This window comes from Pleurodeles waltl, chromosome 2_1, assembly GCF_031143425.1.
Source record: "Pleurodeles waltl isolate 20211129_DDA chromosome 2_1, aPleWal1.hap1.20221129, whole genome shotgun sequence".
Lineage (NCBI taxonomy): Eukaryota > Metazoa > Chordata > Amphibia > Caudata > Salamandridae > Pleurodeles > Pleurodeles waltl.
Window position 1 is genome coordinate 262,777,124 of NC_090438.1, and position 17,722 is coordinate 262,794,845.

At 43.7% G+C, this 17,722-nt stretch overlaps 1 protein-coding gene across 7 annotated transcripts in view; it reads left to right on the forward strand.

Moving 5' to 3' along the window:
* The window catches only part of FGF13 (fibroblast growth factor 13), a 1,071,467-nt gene that overhangs the window by 637,106 nt on the left and 416,639 nt on the right, over positions 1-17,722 (forward strand). The window contains exon 2 of one of the 7 annotated variants that reach the window (XM_069212432.1): positions 4,405-4,446. The exons of the other annotated variants lie outside the window; for them this stretch is intronic. Coding sequence (XP_069068533.1) covers positions 4,405-4,446 — 42 coding nt within the window. The remainder of the gene's footprint in view (positions 1-4,404; positions 4,447-17,722) is intronic. 7 annotated transcript variants of the gene reach the window in all.

A 17,722-nucleotide genomic window follows, 5' to 3' on the forward strand; every position in this document is an offset into this window, starting at 1 on the left:
TCATCTGAAATGGTCTACATAGGGGCAAAATGAAAGCTGGAATCCTTGATTTTCCTTTTAAACTGATTTAGAAAAGTATTCACTTATCTATTCTTCAGTTAATGACGGAACAGATGTGTGACCTTAACCCAGTACCATCAATATTGGATTTTCCAGCTTTTGCATTTTAAGTCTTGCAGAGGATTCACTGATTTTAGTATGTATTGGTGACTATTTCTTGCTTGAAATTTGTATTTGGTAATTGCTAGTGTTTAATACTGAATTGCTGTATTGTGCTTGTGTTATTAACGGTAAGCAAATAATGGGATACACCAATATACATGATAATAAAATTGCCCTAGCTTACATTTTGCTACTGGAGAAATTGAAACATTTCTGAAAATGTTTAGGTTATAGTTATGTCACTTGCCTTCTGCTGCTTACTTTGAAAACCTGTAATTTTTCTACCAAAGGTTTATGTTAATGTTTGACTGAAATATTAGTGCTTCTCTCAACAACAACTACTGCACCTAAAATAAAAATCCAATTCTGGAATGATGATATCAGTGATGATCTAGTAAGGATTGAGTGTATGTAGTTGTGCTACATTTTGTTACATTCCATTACCTACTAAACAATTTGTACTACCTGAAGACACACGTTCAGTATGCACGAACCATGGAAAAGCAACTAGAAATCAACTAACATTTTCTTTTAAGAATAAACGTCTTCCCATCCTATGATCCGCAGCTCATCTGGTGGCAACCTTAAAAGGTGTATGAGTTTACCTTAGATTCATGATAAAAGAAAGCCCCACAATTCACATGAGGATTTTGGATTCATTTTTATTCTGATTCAGCAAGTGATATATTTAACCAATTCTCACCTGGGCAAGCCAAGTAGGCAAAAAAACAGTCTATCAGTCTGAATTTTAAAGAAGTGTCTAAATTTGCTCCGTAAAGGATATTTCTATATTTGGAGAACATGTTATACTTTCTTGAACTTCTCAAAAAAATCCAAGAGCCCTCATAGAAAAAACGACTACCTCAGCCTTTAGGGAGTAATTAAATGTGTAAACATTTTGAAATACATAATGCAGAATGGGGGCATTTTTTTATAAGGAAAGATGACAAAATCAATGTTATAATATTATTGAAAAAAAGTCAGTAATACTAAATTATATAGGAGTAACATGTAGCATTTTTCAACTACAGTAAAACCTCAGATGAAGAATGGTATTCAGTGACTATTATATTTAGGTCAGCTTAGACTAGTAGCAGTTTCAATGGCAGTTCTTTGTCTCAAGAATTATATAGAACTGCCATGGATGGCCGATTAACACGCTTTAGTGCATACAATTATATACGTACTTACAGGAAGTAGCAAATGAAGAAAAGGAAAAGTAATACAGAATAGTTACAATACAATGATATAGTAAAAACGCTGTAATTGTCATTGGTTCCTTTTATCACGAAAGAGTGTAGATTTGTTAGAAAGGTTCTAGACTTTATGCTTGCTTGGTGTGTTATAATGGAGGAGGAATGGCATGAGATGTATGTTTTGTCACCTCAAGGATTTCTTTAGGTGACTAAAAATGTGTCTACTCTCTCACAAAGGTGAATTTGGGTTAGCCAAGAGAATTGGATAGAACCATATTGTGCTAGCACTCCTGATAAAGAATAAATACTCCAACCAAGTATGAAAGAAAATGTTGTTAAACAATTTCTAGTTGCCTAGAATTAAGTGCATGTGCATGGGCTACTTTTATTTTCTGCACCCGGGTAAAGAAAATCTCTGTCTAGGGCCCCTTTTTCCAGAACTCCTGCTTTTGGAGGTGTTTCATCCATGTTACTATACCGGAAATGGATTGACTCCACTTATGAACAGAAATAAACATGTACGTTAGTGAGTGTTCACTTTTTTTTGAAGATGCACCCTGGAATGCCTTGAGTCCCGCTCATGCGAGGAGATGTACTCAGAGGTAAAATTACACCATACATGTGATCCCTATGTATGCATGTATTTTAGACAGTGAATCATTTGAATCAGCATCAGAGGCACCCAGTTACAGCGTCTCTGACACATAAAGCAATAGAAACTATTTTATACTAAGAAATATGGCACATTGAGAATAAACATGTCTCATTATTTTTTAGGAGGCATACTATGAGGGCTACTACCCACCAGTACATACCAGCCATTATTCAATAGAAACAAATGCATATGTGGCCTCTAAGCCAATAAATAAATGGTATACTGATTCTTTGAGGAAAAGATTCCTAAATATAAAGCAAGGCAAGAGGAAATGGCAGGCTTCCTATGATCCAGACGATGTAAAAAAGTATAGGAAAAACTTACATTTTAAAAAAAAGAACTTTTTATGCCTAAGTGATATTATGTAGTAAAATTATACTAGACTGTGAAAGTTGGGTTAGAAAACTCTTTCCTACTTTTAGATGATTCATCTCTCCAAAACGCCGTGCCCTTCTGCACTGGCCTCACAAGATTCTTGTAATGACTTAGCTACTTTTTAGTTAGTAAAATCAAAACAAATTACATGAGTAATTGTAATGCCTTGATGTCCATGGATGACATGAAAACAGCACTTCCTCACATATTATCCTTTTACTGCTTCTTGAGGTATTAGGGCTTGATAGTCCAGTGTTAGTTACAGATCACTGTCAGACAATGAAATTGTTTCTTTTAGGGCAGATCCTCAGGAGATGATCTATGGAGTCCATCAGAGTGCTTCACTAACTCCTGTATTGCTTAAGAACTATATTCAGTTTGGTAAGATCACTTGGTTGTTCTGTCATCTCTTATGGTCTGTCATCTCTTATGTTGACGACACCCAGCAAATCTTCCGGGCTTGAACAAACTACAACGAGCAATGCGAGTAAGGGGTCTAATTACCTTACAGTGGTTCAGAATTGAATTTGACTTCTATTTTTGGGGCTAAATCCCAAGGTAAACCTCCAACCACCTCAAACCTTGTCTATGTATTTGACGACCACTTAATCACAGGTGGCCTCTAATTGCATTTAGGTCCTGTTCTACCAAAACCAATTTACTACAGTTGACACTTAATGATTTTTGGTGCTGTTTTTATTTAAAATGTTAAAAATTCATATATCTGACTCCCCTTTTTGGATTTTTGGCATTTTGGTGTCATTTTATTTGTTGAAGCTTACTTTATTTTTTAATTCAGTTTTGGAGTTTTATTTTGTTGTATTTTGACTTTATTACAGTTTTTACACATTGCCCTATGTCGCTAGTCGCTCCCCCGAACTAATAACCCAGTCTCTTAGAGGTGGGTATTACTATTGTAGTTGCATCCTAACTTCCCTTACCATCTGCTTTGTGGAAAGGGAGATGCCATGCGGTAGAACACTTACATCCGTAAGTTTATCACTTGATTTTCAGTGCAATTATTATAATCACTATTACTTAGATATAGGAGAAAGAAGGGGTTTGCAGAAATTATATCCATTCTAATGGATCAAGAGATCAGCCAAGGTGAACGTTATTTGAGGAATGTATCAAACGTTATTCGTACTGCTTTACAAATGTAATATTTTGATCAATTTAATATTTTGAGCAATTGCTTTGACCATAGTTCAATACTCCAGGTTAATGACGTGTGTTGTCAGATAGTAACTTGTAATGCAAGTGGACATTAATGAACTGACGTAATTAGCATCAAAACATGACCATTCAGCGTTCGTTTCCTCTGCGCACTTGGCTATTAATATCTGTTTTCCAGCCTTTGAATGCCAGAGTTATTTAGCTCCGTTATCACTGCACAACAAGTTTTTCAATTTCGGGCCATGGCTTGCGATACCATGGCATTCATTTTGATGGACAAATCCTACAAAATATTTATGTAGTCATTTAAAACAGTTGTTTTAGGATGTTCTTCTGCTGTACGTCCTAAAAGCTGCTAATTAAACAATCTGGATAATGGGTACATGCAGCTGACATCATAGTAACCTTATCAGTGTTCGGAAAAAGACTTGGCTCTGCTCTTCAGTATGATGTGAATGTGTTCAAAGACTTCTGGTGAACTCAACCAGCCACTATTATTGACTCCAAATGTCCTGTTGCAATCAATTACATAAGCGCAGCATCACATATTGGTAATCATGTATTGAGCCGTGTGCTTCTTAGCAATAATGACAGCTTATTAGGGCACATGAGTAAATTAGAAGGCATATTCAAGCCTCTGTATATTAGCTTTTAAAAAAAAACACAGCCTCCTCAGTACTGGCACATCCTGGGTATTAATCAATTCCCTTCTCTGAACCTTTTGTTCCTCTACTATTATTCATTATAATCGCACATCCTGACACTGTTGTTTTTTGTTGTTGTTTTTTTTTGTTTGTTTTTTAAATAAGCACATTTTCATTTATTTTTTGTTTTACATAGCACGTGCAAGGACTGGGAACAGCAAAACACTTTACACAAAGCGTAAGTAAAGAAAGTAATAAAGCAGGACAAAGGGGTTAAGATTAATATTTAGGAAGTATCCCTAATGCCAATATGCATAAAGTACACAACACACAAAATAAATAGCTGAGAAGTGACTGGCACAATCCATATTGTACAATTTCTGAGATATTTCTGAGAATATTTTGGAAGTTTATTTTGAATGTAAGAAAGGAGGTAATCGGCCAGAGAGCAGTAAGAATTGCGTTTTAAACTTTGGAAGAGAAGTTGACGAAAGACTGGTTCAGGGTGTGCTTTTTTACTGGAGAGCGCGATTTACAGTAAGAAAGTGTTAATGTGTCGGAGCTACATAGTTCATCATTGCTTCCGGCAGTTTCCTGGCACGTTAATGAATATAGACAGTGAAGGTGTTTGCCAAATAAGAATGCGAACTTGAATATAGACCTGCCCTTGATAGGGGTCCAGCTCTAGGAGAGAAGTAAGGGAGTATTATCCACAAAGCAATTAGTCCCCTTAATCAGTCTAATAGCTGTGTGGAAGGTGGCTTTAGGTGGGGCATGGCGGATTATAGAAGTGACTTAGAGTAGGGAATTCCGGTATTCTACTCTTGAAAATAATAAAACGTGGACTATTTATTTGAGGTCTTATTCTGGTAAGGAAAGCTTTGGTCCTCACTTTAATTCTGAGATGAGTTAGCTTGTGTGGCCTGATTGTTAATATGCTTCTGAAGATTTAGAGGTTATTGAGGATGAAACCTAGTAACTTGGGGCTTTTGATAATTGTAGGAGTGCATTACGGTATGCCAAGGGTGGCTAGCCAGTTTGAACATGTTTAGAAGCAGAGAGGTGTGAGGATCTCAGTTTGACATGGTGTCCAGTCAACCAGTATTTAATGTTATTAAACATTGAAGCCTGTATGCTTGTATGGAGGTCATTGAGGAGAAAAGCGTCCTAAAAAACTGGATGCCATCAGCCTATTGAACGTAATTTGTTCCTGACACTTTGCAATGTCATCCAGTAGTTCGAGGTAGAGGCTAAAGAGTGTGGAGGCCGGAGCAGATCCTTGCCAAACTTCTTGCATTACAGAAACTGGCCATGATAAAGCGTTGTCATTCTTGAGAAGTTGTCTGCAGTTAGCCAAGGAAGATTTGAACCACTCACTTTACCTTTGATGCAAAATGATTCCAAATTACTTTCTGCTCAGTTGTAAAAATGTAATTTAATGCTGAAACCATATTTTTTATAACTTCATTGGAAATGTAGCTTTATAAAAATGTACTTTCTGCTGCTTGAGCCAAATCTGGTTCATCACCAGTTTTGCCATTCACCCTACCTGAGCGGACCAATACACATTCCTGTCTGGAGTTAATGACACTGCTCTCTAAGGACTGTAGATTGGGTGGGGTATTGTAAAAAAGCATGCTCTCTAAAAGAGATTAACTATCTGGGAAAGATGCTGGAATGTTTTGAATAACAAAGGTCAGTCTTCACACTAACTCTTCTGACTTCGAAATACTAAATAAGACCACCAGGGTCTGCTTCTAATCATTCCCAGGTCCCTGTTAGACTATCTAGCTCCAGTCCCAATATGAGGAGAAAATGTTCTTGACCATGACCGAAAGAGGAGACTTCATCTAAATAGGGGATGGGTTTAGAGAGAGGCAGAGACTGTCCTGATGGATTTGGGACTTAAGAACTGAACCACTGGTGGTGTTGTAGTCTGTCATGCGTTTATCTGTTTGCTTTGCTTGAAGACTGCTTTTAATGGCAGTTTGTCTATTTAGAATACATATAACAATCAAACCAACAGATCCCCTTTTTGGAAAAGGACTCAAGATGCACCAAAGAAGGCTAATATTAATAATCATGAATGCAAGGAGGTTTAAAGTAGTAACATTTCCTGCTGAATTAATCTGCAGATATTCTTTTGGAAACACAAAAAAGACAGATTTGGCAACTCAGTTGGCTTTCTCTTTGATCTGATTACAGTCAAATACCTATTTGCAGCAGTCTGTTACCATCTGCTGGTCACATGAATGAACTGTGTGTGAATTATTTTTTTCTTTATCCTTGCTAATACACCAACTTGAACAATAACCAAAGAGAGGTTTTAATGGTCTCGCTCCTTGCTTCATAAAAGTAGATGCTATTTTTGTAACTTACTATTTGGAACTTCTGTGAGAAATATATGAGGATTCTTGCCAAGCAAATGGTGTTGATTTGCAAGTTGCCGAAATCCGGGGCAGGCTATCCGGAGTTTTACGGTAAAGAAATAACCCTTAATGAGTCGTAGACAAGGAAATAATATAAAAAGGTAAGAGATTTTATTTTTTTAATTAAAAAAATAGGATCCCTTAAAGCCAAAGAGGAGCTGCTGAAAATAAATTGGAGGCGAAGCATAAATATTGCTTACGGCTCTGTTTCATTTGTACACAGAAGCTTAGCAACATCATGTAGTAGACTTGGCCTATAATACTAGTAAACCCTCCTGACCTAAATGTTGCTAAATGCCTTTTCCACGTCAACACTTCAACTCAAAGTAGGACTTTCACTGAAGAAATTACGTTTGAGATATTCCCATTGAATAAAGTAAACCTGAGTTCTCCCTAAACTAAAATCCTAAGCCAAGAAGAGAATCTGAAGGCCACTTTCAAGTAGAGCAAAATGTACATCAAAATAGCATACAAAAATGTATAATGATTAAATATAATGGAAACTACTTCACATAAAAGATCATTGCTTTTGTGTTGTCTCTAACATGGCGCCTGCTTCAAACGGTTTTCCTCTCTACGTCTCCATCTCATTCCGTCCCTGCTCATTCGCATCCCTCTTCAGACTCCCTCAATTCGTGTTTCAGGTTCTAACGTGGTCCCAGATGGTCTCTTCTGCAAGGAACTATAGGTCCCTCCTTCCCTTTTCTATTAAACACATCTGGCCATCTCTCAGGCATCCCTTATCACAGCTTCCTTTTATGCTGGTGCTGCACACCTTGCTTTGTATTTTCTAGACAGTTTTTCTTCTGCAATGTAGGCTGACATTGATTTCAGGTACAAATGGTTATGTTACAAATATTGATAGGGGTAAGCATGGAAATGTAGAGGCACGAGAGAAGGGAGTGTTAAAGAAAAAGAAAATGTGCATTTAATCTCCTCTCCAGTTGCACTTTCAAAGGTAAAATTAATGAAGGTGCTTGCTTATCTTCTACTGTAACAGAATTATTATTCCATGTAATGTAATGTGGGAGAAGTTACCTAATAAGAAGAGAGGCAAGACAGTCGTGCAACTACTTCCCAAATATCACAACAAAATTAAGATGTATTGTGTATTTGAGAGAGAGGAAAAACTATTGAGAAAAGAAAGATGAAAGATGGTTCTGTTTGTCACATAGCATTTACTGACCATTCCCTAGATTAAGTCAGTCAAGATTTTGTTCAATTTGTTATGGTTCAATGGATGAGCAGTGGCACATTGACGATAATATATGTTTGTGTATATATATATGACATCTTATCTCAAGACTCTGTGTTACCCGTATAAGAAATAAATTCAATGAACTGAATTTGAGCTTGTTGGATATGATTCTGTTTCAATAATTGGGATCTGACTAACGGGATCGGTGCAGCCGTCAGATGGCCATCAGCCCATCTGTTGAAGATTAATATATATATATATATATATATATATATATATATATATATATATATATATATATATATATAAATATATATATATATATATTGCAAAACAAGGTTGTCCTCTGTGAAAGTGCACTCCCAACAGGTTATGTATTTGGGAAAATAGCGAAGCCAGAAACTCACAGTGAATTCTTTAAGCATTTTCATTATTCCAGGCCTTGTGTTGTTAATTCATCTTTGGACACGTGTTCCTGGGTTAATCCCTTCATCAGCAGAGAAAAAATAAAAAGTATTTCACCCTCGTAGGTGCAGCCTTTGCTGGAGGTGTTCCAGACATCTCTTTCCTTGTTTAAAGAGAGAGTGCATTCACTGTGAGTTGCTGGCTTTGCTATTTTCCCAATTGCATAACCTGTTGGGAGTGCGCTTTCACAGAGGACAACCTTATTTTGCAATAAATTTCTGGCCTGTCCAGTCGGGAAAGCAGCACCACTGCACATAGGGGCAGGTCTGTGTGACTAAAATGGATTGTCACATTTCAAACAGCAGGTTGGGACATTTACAGCATGTTAGAAATGGGGTCTTTGGTTGACAGTCAGGTTACCCCCTGTCCTAGCAAGGACCCTCACTCTAGTCAGGGTAAAGGAGAATCATCTTCAGCTAACCCCCACTCGCCCCCTTGGTAGCTTGTCATGAGCAGGTAGGCTTAACTTCAGAGTGTAGGTGTAAAGTATTTGTACCAACACACACAGTAACTCAGTGAAAACGCTACAAAATGACACAACACAGGTTTAGAAAAATAGGAAATATTTATCTGAACAAAACAAGACCAAAACGACAAAAATCCAACATACACAAGCCAACTTATTAATTTCAAAAGCAAAAGAGTCTTATATCCTTTTGTAAACAGTAAAAACACTGTTGGTGTTGAAAAGTACCTGGGTAACGTCAAAATAACACGCACGGGCAAGTGTGCACCGAAAAAGGCTAGCGATGCATCGATTTCTCACCCGCAAGCGAGACCGTGCATCGTTTCTCCTCCGGTCAGCGTGCGTCATTTTTCCTCTCCACAGGAGAGCAATGCTTCAATCCGGGCAAGCAGTCGGGTCATTTTTCCGCACCCAACAAGGTTTGCGGTGAAAATCCTGCCGCGCAGTATCAGCAAAACTGCACTGTGTGGGTTGCGATGTTACCAGCCTCCGTTAGCGGTGCAGTGTGTTGTTTCTCCAGCCGCATGTGTCGATCTTGCAGCCGTGCTGCAGGTGGAGTGTCGATTTCAGCCACGAAGCCAGCGCTGCGTCATTTCTTCAGACGCGTCTCGGAGGTGCGTCGGAAATTACCCCGCACGGCGGTGGTTGCATGGATTTTCTATCTTGGTCTGCCAGCTTCACCTGTCAAGGCCCCAAAACTGGATAGGGCACCACTTGGCAGGGATGGAGTCTCACCAGAGAGTCCAGGTGCTGGCAGGGGAAGTCTTTGATGGCCCTGAGACTTCTACATCAGGAAGCAAGCTCAGGACAAGCTCTTGGAGATTTCTTCACAAGCTGGAATACACACCAAAGTCCAGTCTTTGATCCCTTTCACCAGGCAGAAGAAGCAACTGCAGGATAGCTCCACAAAGCACAGTCACAGCAGGGCAGCACTTCTCCTTAGCTCTTCAGCTTTTCTCCAGGCAGAGGTTCCTGTTGATGTCCAGAAGTGATCTAAAGTCTGTGGTTTGGGGTGCTCTTCTTGTACCCATTTTGGCTTTTGGAGTAGGCTTACTTCAAAGGAAAGTCTCTCTTGTTTGAGAAATCCTGCCTTGCCCAGGCTAGGCCGCAGACACACACAAGGGGGTTGGAGACTGCATTGTGTGAGGCAAGCACAGCCCTTTCAGGTGTGAGTGACCACTCCTCCTCTCCCTCCTATCACAGATGGCTCATAAGGATATGCAGGCTACACCCCAGCTCCCTTTGTGTCACTATCTAGATGGAGGTGCAAACAACCCAACTGTCAAACTAACCCAGCCAAGGAATCCACAAACAGGCTGAGTTACAGAATGGTTTAAGCAAGAAAATGCTCACTTTCTAAAAGTGGCATTTTCAAACACACAATATTAAAATCAACTTTACTAAAAGATGTATTTTTAAATTGTGAGCTCAGAGACCCCAAACTCCACATGTCTATCCGCTCCCAAAGGAAATCTACACTTTAATCATTTTTAAAGGCAGCCTCCATGTTAACCTATGAGAGGGATAGGCCTTGCAACAGTGAAAACGGAATTTGGCAGTATTTCACTGTTAGGACATGTAAAACACATTAGCATATATCCTACCTTAAACATACACTTCACCCTGCCCATGGGGCTTCCTAGGGCCTACTTAGGGGTGTCTTACATGTAAGAAAAGGGAAGGTTTAGGCCTGGCAAGTGGGTACATTTGCCAAGTCGAACTGGCAGTTTAAAACTGCACACAGACACTGCAGTGGCAGGTCTGAGCCATGTTGACAGGGCTACTAATGTAGGTGGCACAACCAGTGCTGCAGGCCCACTAGTAGCATTTGATTTACAGGCCATGGGCACCTCTAGTGCACTGTACCAGGGACTTACCAGTAAATCAAATATGCCAATCATGGAGATCCAAATACATACACATTTTATCTAGGAGCACTTGCACTTTAGCACTGGATAGCAGTGGTAAAGTGCCTAGAGGAACAAAAACAGCAAAAACAGAGTCCAGCACACATCAACAACCTGGGGAACAGAGGCAAAAAGTTAGGGGAGAACACACCAAGCATGCCAAGTCTAACACGTGTCCCCCCCCAGCTGAAAGTGGGGAGCAACTTCCCAACCTCATGGGAGTTCTCATCACTAAGGCGGAAGAACCTGGACAGACCATCAGCATTGGCGTGCTCTGTACCAGGACAGTGTTCCACTGTAAAGTCCATCCCCTTTAGGGAAATGGACCACCTCAACAGTTTTGGATTCTCACCCCTCATCTGCATTAACCATCTGAGGGGCCTGTGGTCGGTCTGAACTCGGAAGTGAGTCCCAAACAAGTAGGGTCTTAGCTTCTTCAGTGCCCAGACCACAGCAAACGCTTCACGTTCTATGGCACTCCACCTACGTTCCCTGGGTAGTAACCTCCTGCTAATGAAGGCTACGGGTTGATCTAGGCCCCCTTCATTAAGCTGTGAGAGTACTGCTCCAATACCATGCTCTGAGGCGTCTGTTTGCACAACAAACTCCTTGGAGTAGTCAGGTGCCTTCAGCACAGGTGCTGTGCACATGGCAGCCTTCACGGCATCAAAAGCGTTTTGGCAAGCCTCTGTCCAGATCACTTTCTTGGGTTGCTTCTTAGAAGTCAACTCATTTAAGGGGGTAACAATGGTACCATATCCATTAACAAACCTCCTGTAATATCCTGTGAGACCTAAAAAGGCTCTCACTTCAGTCTGGGTCTTGGGAGGCTCCCAAGCCAGAATTGTGTCAATCTTAGGCTGTAGGGGTGCCACCTGGCCACTCCCCACCTGGTGTCCTAAGTACACCACAGAACCCTGCCCTATTTGGCACTTGCTCGCCTTAATAGTGAGGCCTGCCTTCTGCAGGGCCTCTAACACTCTCCAGAGGTGTTGCAGGTGTTCCTCCCATGTGGAACTAAACACAGCAATGTCATCCAGGTAGGCGGCACTGAACTCATCCAGTCCTGCCAACACCTGGTTGACCAACCTCTGAAAGGTGGCAGGGGCATTTTTCATCCCAAATGGCATCACTTTAAATTGAAAGTGTCCATCTGGTGTAGAGAATGCTGACCTCTCCTTGGCCCCCTCAGTTAAGGCAATCTGCCAGTACCCAGATGTTAAATCAAATGTACTGAGGTACTTGGCAGCTCCCAACCGGTCAATGAGCTCTTCAGCTCCAGGGTGGGGTGTGCGTCAGTCTTGCTGACCGCATTGAGTCCCCGGTAGTCCACACAGAACATGAGTTCTGGGGTGGCACCAGGTGCAGCAGCCTTTGGGACCAATACCACTGGGCTGGCCCAAGTACTGCTGGAGTGCTCAATAACCCCTAGGGTAAGCATTTTGGATACCTCATCCCTAATGCATGCCCTGACCCTGTCAGTCACCCTGTAAACCTTCTGTTTAATAGGTGTACTGTCCCCAGTGTCCACATCATGTGTGCACAAGTGTGTGACTCCTGGGATCAGGGAAAACAGTGATTAAAACTGTCCCAACACGTGGCGACAGTCACATTGCTGCTCCTCAGTCAGGGAGGGGGAGAGGATCACTCCCTCCACTGACCCATCTTTTTCTCCTGCAGACAGGAGGTCAGGAAGAGGCTCACTCTCCTCCTCTACCCCATCATCCGTTGCAAGGAGCATGGACAGTTCAGTACGCTCAAAGTGAGGTTTGAGGCGGTTGACATGCAGGACCCTTAAAGGGTTCCTTGGAGACCGCAAGTCCACCAGGTAGGTGACTTCACTCTTGCGCTCCACCACCTCAAATGGCCCAGTCCACTTATCCTGGAGCGCCCTAGGCTCCACTGGTGCCATCACCCACACTTTTTGACCAGTTTGAAACTCGACCAGAGTGGCATTCTGGTCATACCACTGTTTCATATCCTCCTGGCTTGCTTCCAGGTTCTCCTGAGCGAGACTCCTGAAGTGGGCAGTCTGGTTTCTCAAAGCCAGCATGTAACTGAATACATCCTTGGGGGGTTTACTAGGAGCTTTCTCCAAAGCTTCCTTAACCAGACTCAAGGGTCCCCTCACAGTGTGGCCATAAATCAGCTCAAAGGGACTAAACCCAAGTCCCTTTTGAGGCACTTCCCTGTAGGCGAACAGAAGGCATGGTAAGAGGACGTCCCACTTCCGCCTCAAGGGCTCTGACAGGCCCATGATCATGCCTTTTAAGGTGTGGTTGAATCTCTCAACCAGACCATTACTTTGGGGGTGGTAAGGGGTGGTGAACTTGTAGGTTACCCCTCACTCCTTCCACAGAGACTTCATATATGTGGATATGAAGTTGGTACCCCTATCAGATACCACTTCCTTGGGGAACGCCATGTGGGTATAAACCCCCATCAATGCACGACCCACCACAGGGGAAGTGATTGATCTCAAAGGAATGGCTTCTGGGCACCGGGTGGCGTGGTCCACCAAGACCAGGATAAACCTGTTGCCCATGGCTGTCTTGGGATCCAGAGGCCCCACAATCTCAATGCCTACCCTCTCAAAGGGAGTACTGACAACAGGCAAAGGCTGGAGGGGAGCTTTACATTTCCTCCCACTCTTGCCACTTGCCTGACAAGTCTGACAAGACCTGCAATGTGCATCTGAGTGCCTGTGGATTAGGGGCCAGTAAAAGTGGGTGACAAGCCTCTCAAAGGTCTTGTCCTGCCCCAAATGTCCAGCTAAAGGCACATCATGAGCCAACCGCAATAGGAAGGCCCTAAAGCACTGGGGTACCACCAGCACACGGGCTGACCCAGGCTCAGGAACCTTAGGCTCGCTATACAAGAGGTCATCCTCCCAATAAATCAGGTGGGATCCTGGCTCCTTGCCAGCCGCCTGGTCTGCCGCCTGCTGCCGCAAACCCTCCAAAGTAGGGCATGACTTATGTGTTGCACAGAATGCTTCCCTGGTGGGCCCCCCTTCCTGCTGCCACTGCGACAGCTCAGGGACCTCCCCCAGTTCAGCCACCTGTTCCCCTGTAGGCTGCGGGCGTCACCCTCAGGCTCTGCCTCCTCCGGGACCATGGGAACTTCTGGGGCCGGTTCCCGCGCCCCCTGCCCTTCCTCTTCTTGGCAGTCCCCTGGGCCACTCTTTCAGGCTCCAGGGGCTCTTGATTACCCTGATGGGCTGCCATTGACCTGGTGGATATGCATACCCACCTTGGCAGACCCAACATCTCCAAGTGAGACCTGTGTTCCACCTCCTTCCAAGGGGAATCCTCCAGGTCATTGCCTAGCAAACAATCAACAGGCATGGTTGGACTCACAGCTACCTTCAAGGAATCTGAGACCCCCCCCCATTCAAAGGGAACCTGCGCTACTCTGCACAGGCGCTCTGAGTTGTCCACTGCAACTACTTGGTGAAGTACCCGGGGATCAATCTGCTCTTCAGACACCAGCTGACTCCTCACTGTAGTCACACTGGCTCCTGTGTCTCTCAGAGCCTCCACCCTCTGTCCATTAATGTTCACCCACTGCCTGTACTTCTTAGTGTTTTCAGGCACTAGGGTTCTCTGGACCATCTCACTGTCCCCTAATGAGACAAGGGTCATCTCAGCTGGTTCCCACCCACCTGAAACCAACTCCTCCCCACGCACTACACTGGCCAAACCCTGGCACGGTACACCAGTGGGTGCCAGTGTACTTTTGGGGCATTTGGGGTCCCCCCTCACATGACCCACCTAGTCACATGCATAACACTTACGTGGGGGAACCACCTGCCACTGGCTTCCCTTTGGAGAACCATGGCTTCTTTTCACTGGGGGGTTGGTAATCCTTACCCTTGGAATCAGTTTGGGGCCCTTTAGAGAACTCCCCCTGTTTGCCCTTAACCCCCCTTTCTTCTGAGAGGGACCCTGCCCACCCTTGGCGTGGTCTCCCCCATACCTCTTTTGGACCCTGGTGCTCTTCCAGCGGTCCGCTTCCTGCGCAAGCTTCCTGGGGTCAGTCAGCTTGCTGTCAATCAGGTGTTGGCGCAGCATTGGAAAACATAAACTGTACAAGTGCTCCCAAGCAATCAGATTGTAAAGCCCCTCATACGTAGTTACCTTACTGCCCTTCACCCAACCATCCAGTGACCTGCAATAAGAATCAACACATTCCAACCATGTTTGGGATTCCTTCTTCTTGTAGGACCTAAACTTATCCTTGCACTGATCAGGGGTAAGACCATACCTTGTAAGCAAGGCATCCTTCATGTTAGAGTAGGTGAGATTCTGAGCATCCTCTAAGGCTGTCAGTGTATCCCTCCCCTCTACCTCAAAGTGCTTTCACAGACCCGCCCCCCAATGAGCTTCAGGGACCAGATTCATGTGGAGAGCAGACTCATACCCTCTGAACCACAAGTATATGTCATCCTCCCTCTTGTAATCTTTCACAAGGTCTTTAGGAATGTGCACCCTCCTCTCAGGCTGCACTGTAGGGTTACTGCCACCATCTCTACTGGACTGGCTTCTATGATCCATCTCTTTGAAGCTAAGCTCATGAGCCATCGCTAACTTCCTCTCCTCAAGGGCTAGCCTCCTCTGCTCCAATCGGTACTCCCTTTCTGCCTGTCTGTCCTGTAACTCCTTAGGTGTCAGACCCTTTGATGAGACACTGCTACCTGCCCTGGAGACCTTCTCCCTGGACATAACAGGCCCACCCACAATACCATTGTGTACTGAACACTCTTCCTCATCCTCCTCATCTCCCTCATCCTCTGTGTGCCCTTCAGTGCTCTTGGCTGTCACCCAGGCCCTCAGCGCCTTTTGCAGCTCCTCCTTCCTGGATGAGCTCTTACTGGCACAGTCAAAACTTTTACAGAACTGCTTCAACTGAGCTTTGGTATAACTCTCCAATTTCTCAAGGTCAAAGTCAGCTCCAACTGACGGATCTCCAGCATTGGACATGATGAAGATTCAAAAACAAGTGCAAAGTTCCAAAGGCAGAAAAACAAGTTCCCAAATGAAGTTCCAAAGAAAGTCAATCAAGGAATCAGTGAAAAAAAATGGAAGTAGAACAAAAACAGTCCCCAAGAGAAAAAATAAAAAGATCACCAAGCAAGTAGTATGTGGTCACGTAGTGGTCTGAACTCAAACAGTAGTGTACACTTAATCACTGTATGTCAAGTACAAATACAAGTCCAAATCCCACCGCTGCCACCAATGTTAGAAATGGGGTCTTTGGTTGACAGTCAGGTTACCCCCTGTTCAAGCAGGGACCCTCACTCTAGTCAGGGTAAAAGAGAATCACCCTCAGCCAACCCCTGCTTACCCCCTTGGTAGCTTGGCAGAGCAGTAGGCTTAACTCTAGAGTGCTAGGTTTAAAGTATTTGTACCAACACACACAGTAACTCAATGAAAACACTACAACATGACACCACACCAGTTTAGAAAAATAAGAAATATTTATCTAAACAAAACAAGACCAAAACGACAAAAATCCAACATACACAAGTCAAGTTATGAATTTTTAAAGATTAAACTAAAAAATAGCGCTTAGAAACAAAAATGCTTCGATGAGGGGTTAACACGGCGTTGTGACGGAGTAGTTCCCAACAAGCTGACACCAGCGGCGCCAGACACAGAGTTGCGTAGACCACCAAGTACAGTACCTTTGGTGAAGAGTGAAAACAAGTCGATGAGCAAAGTCGGGGATCGCGGCGTCGGTGCAAAACGTTGAATCCGCACACTTCGTGCGGCATCGTTCACGACGTGGTGCGGAGAGTTCCACGGAGTCGCAGACTTCAGCTGGGCTGCAGCGGCATCGGGCCTGCGAAGAGCGTCGTGTTCCAGCGAAGGTCACAGCGTCGGGTGCAGGCGGCGTCACTGGATTCAGCAGTGGCATCGGTCTGAAGTCGTCAGAAGTCGCTTTCCTTGGATTTCCACCAGCTTTCCTTTCAAGGGCCCAAGGACTGGATAGGGCACCACTTGTCAGAACAGGAGTCTCTCTAGAGACTCCAGGTGCTGGCAGAGAGAAGTCTTTGCTGTCCCTGAGACTTCAAACAACAGGAGGCAAGCTCTAAATCAAGCCCTTGGAGATTTCTTCACGAGATGGAAGGCACACAAAGTCCAGTCTTTGCCCTCTTACTCTGGCAGAAGCAGCACTGCAGGAAAGCTCCACAAAAGCACAGTCACAGGCAGGGCAGCACTTCTTCCTCAGCTATTCAGCTCTTCTCCAGGCAGAGGTTCCTCTTGGTTCCAGAAGGGTTTCTAAAGTCTGTGGTTTTGGGTGCCCTTCTTATACCCAATTTCTCCTTTGAAGTAGGCCTACTTCAAAGTAAAGTCTCTTTGGAATGTGAAATCCTGCCCTGCCCAGGCCAGGCCCCAGACACTCACCAGGGTGTTGGAGACTGCATTGTGTGAGGGCAGGCACAGCCCTTTCAGGTGCGAGTGACCACTCCTCCCCTCCCTCCTAGCACAGATGGCTCATCAGGATATGCAGGCTACACCCCAGCTCCCTTTGTGTCACTGTCTAGTGTGAGGTGCGACCAGCCCAACTGTCAAACTGACCCAGATAGGGAATCCATAAACAGGCAGAGACACAGAAATGGTATAAGCAAGAAAATGCTCACTTTCTAAAAGTGGCATTTTCAAACACACAATCTTAAAATCAACTTTACTAAAAGATGTATTTTTAAATTGTGAGCTCAGAGACCCCAATCTCTAGATGTCCACCTGCTCCCAAAGGGAATCTACACTTTAATCAGATTTAAAGGTAGCCCCCGTGTTAACCTATGGGAGGGACAGGCCTTGCAACAGTGAAAAACGAATTTAGCAATATTTCACTGTCAGGACATATAAAACACATTACTATATGTCCTACCTTAACCATACACTGCACCCTGCCCTTGGGGCTACCTAGGGCCTACCTTAGGGGTGTCTTACATGTAAGAAAAGGGAAGGTTTAGGCCTGGCAAGTGGGTACACTTGCTAAGTCGAATTTACAGATAAAACTGCACACACAGACACTGCAGT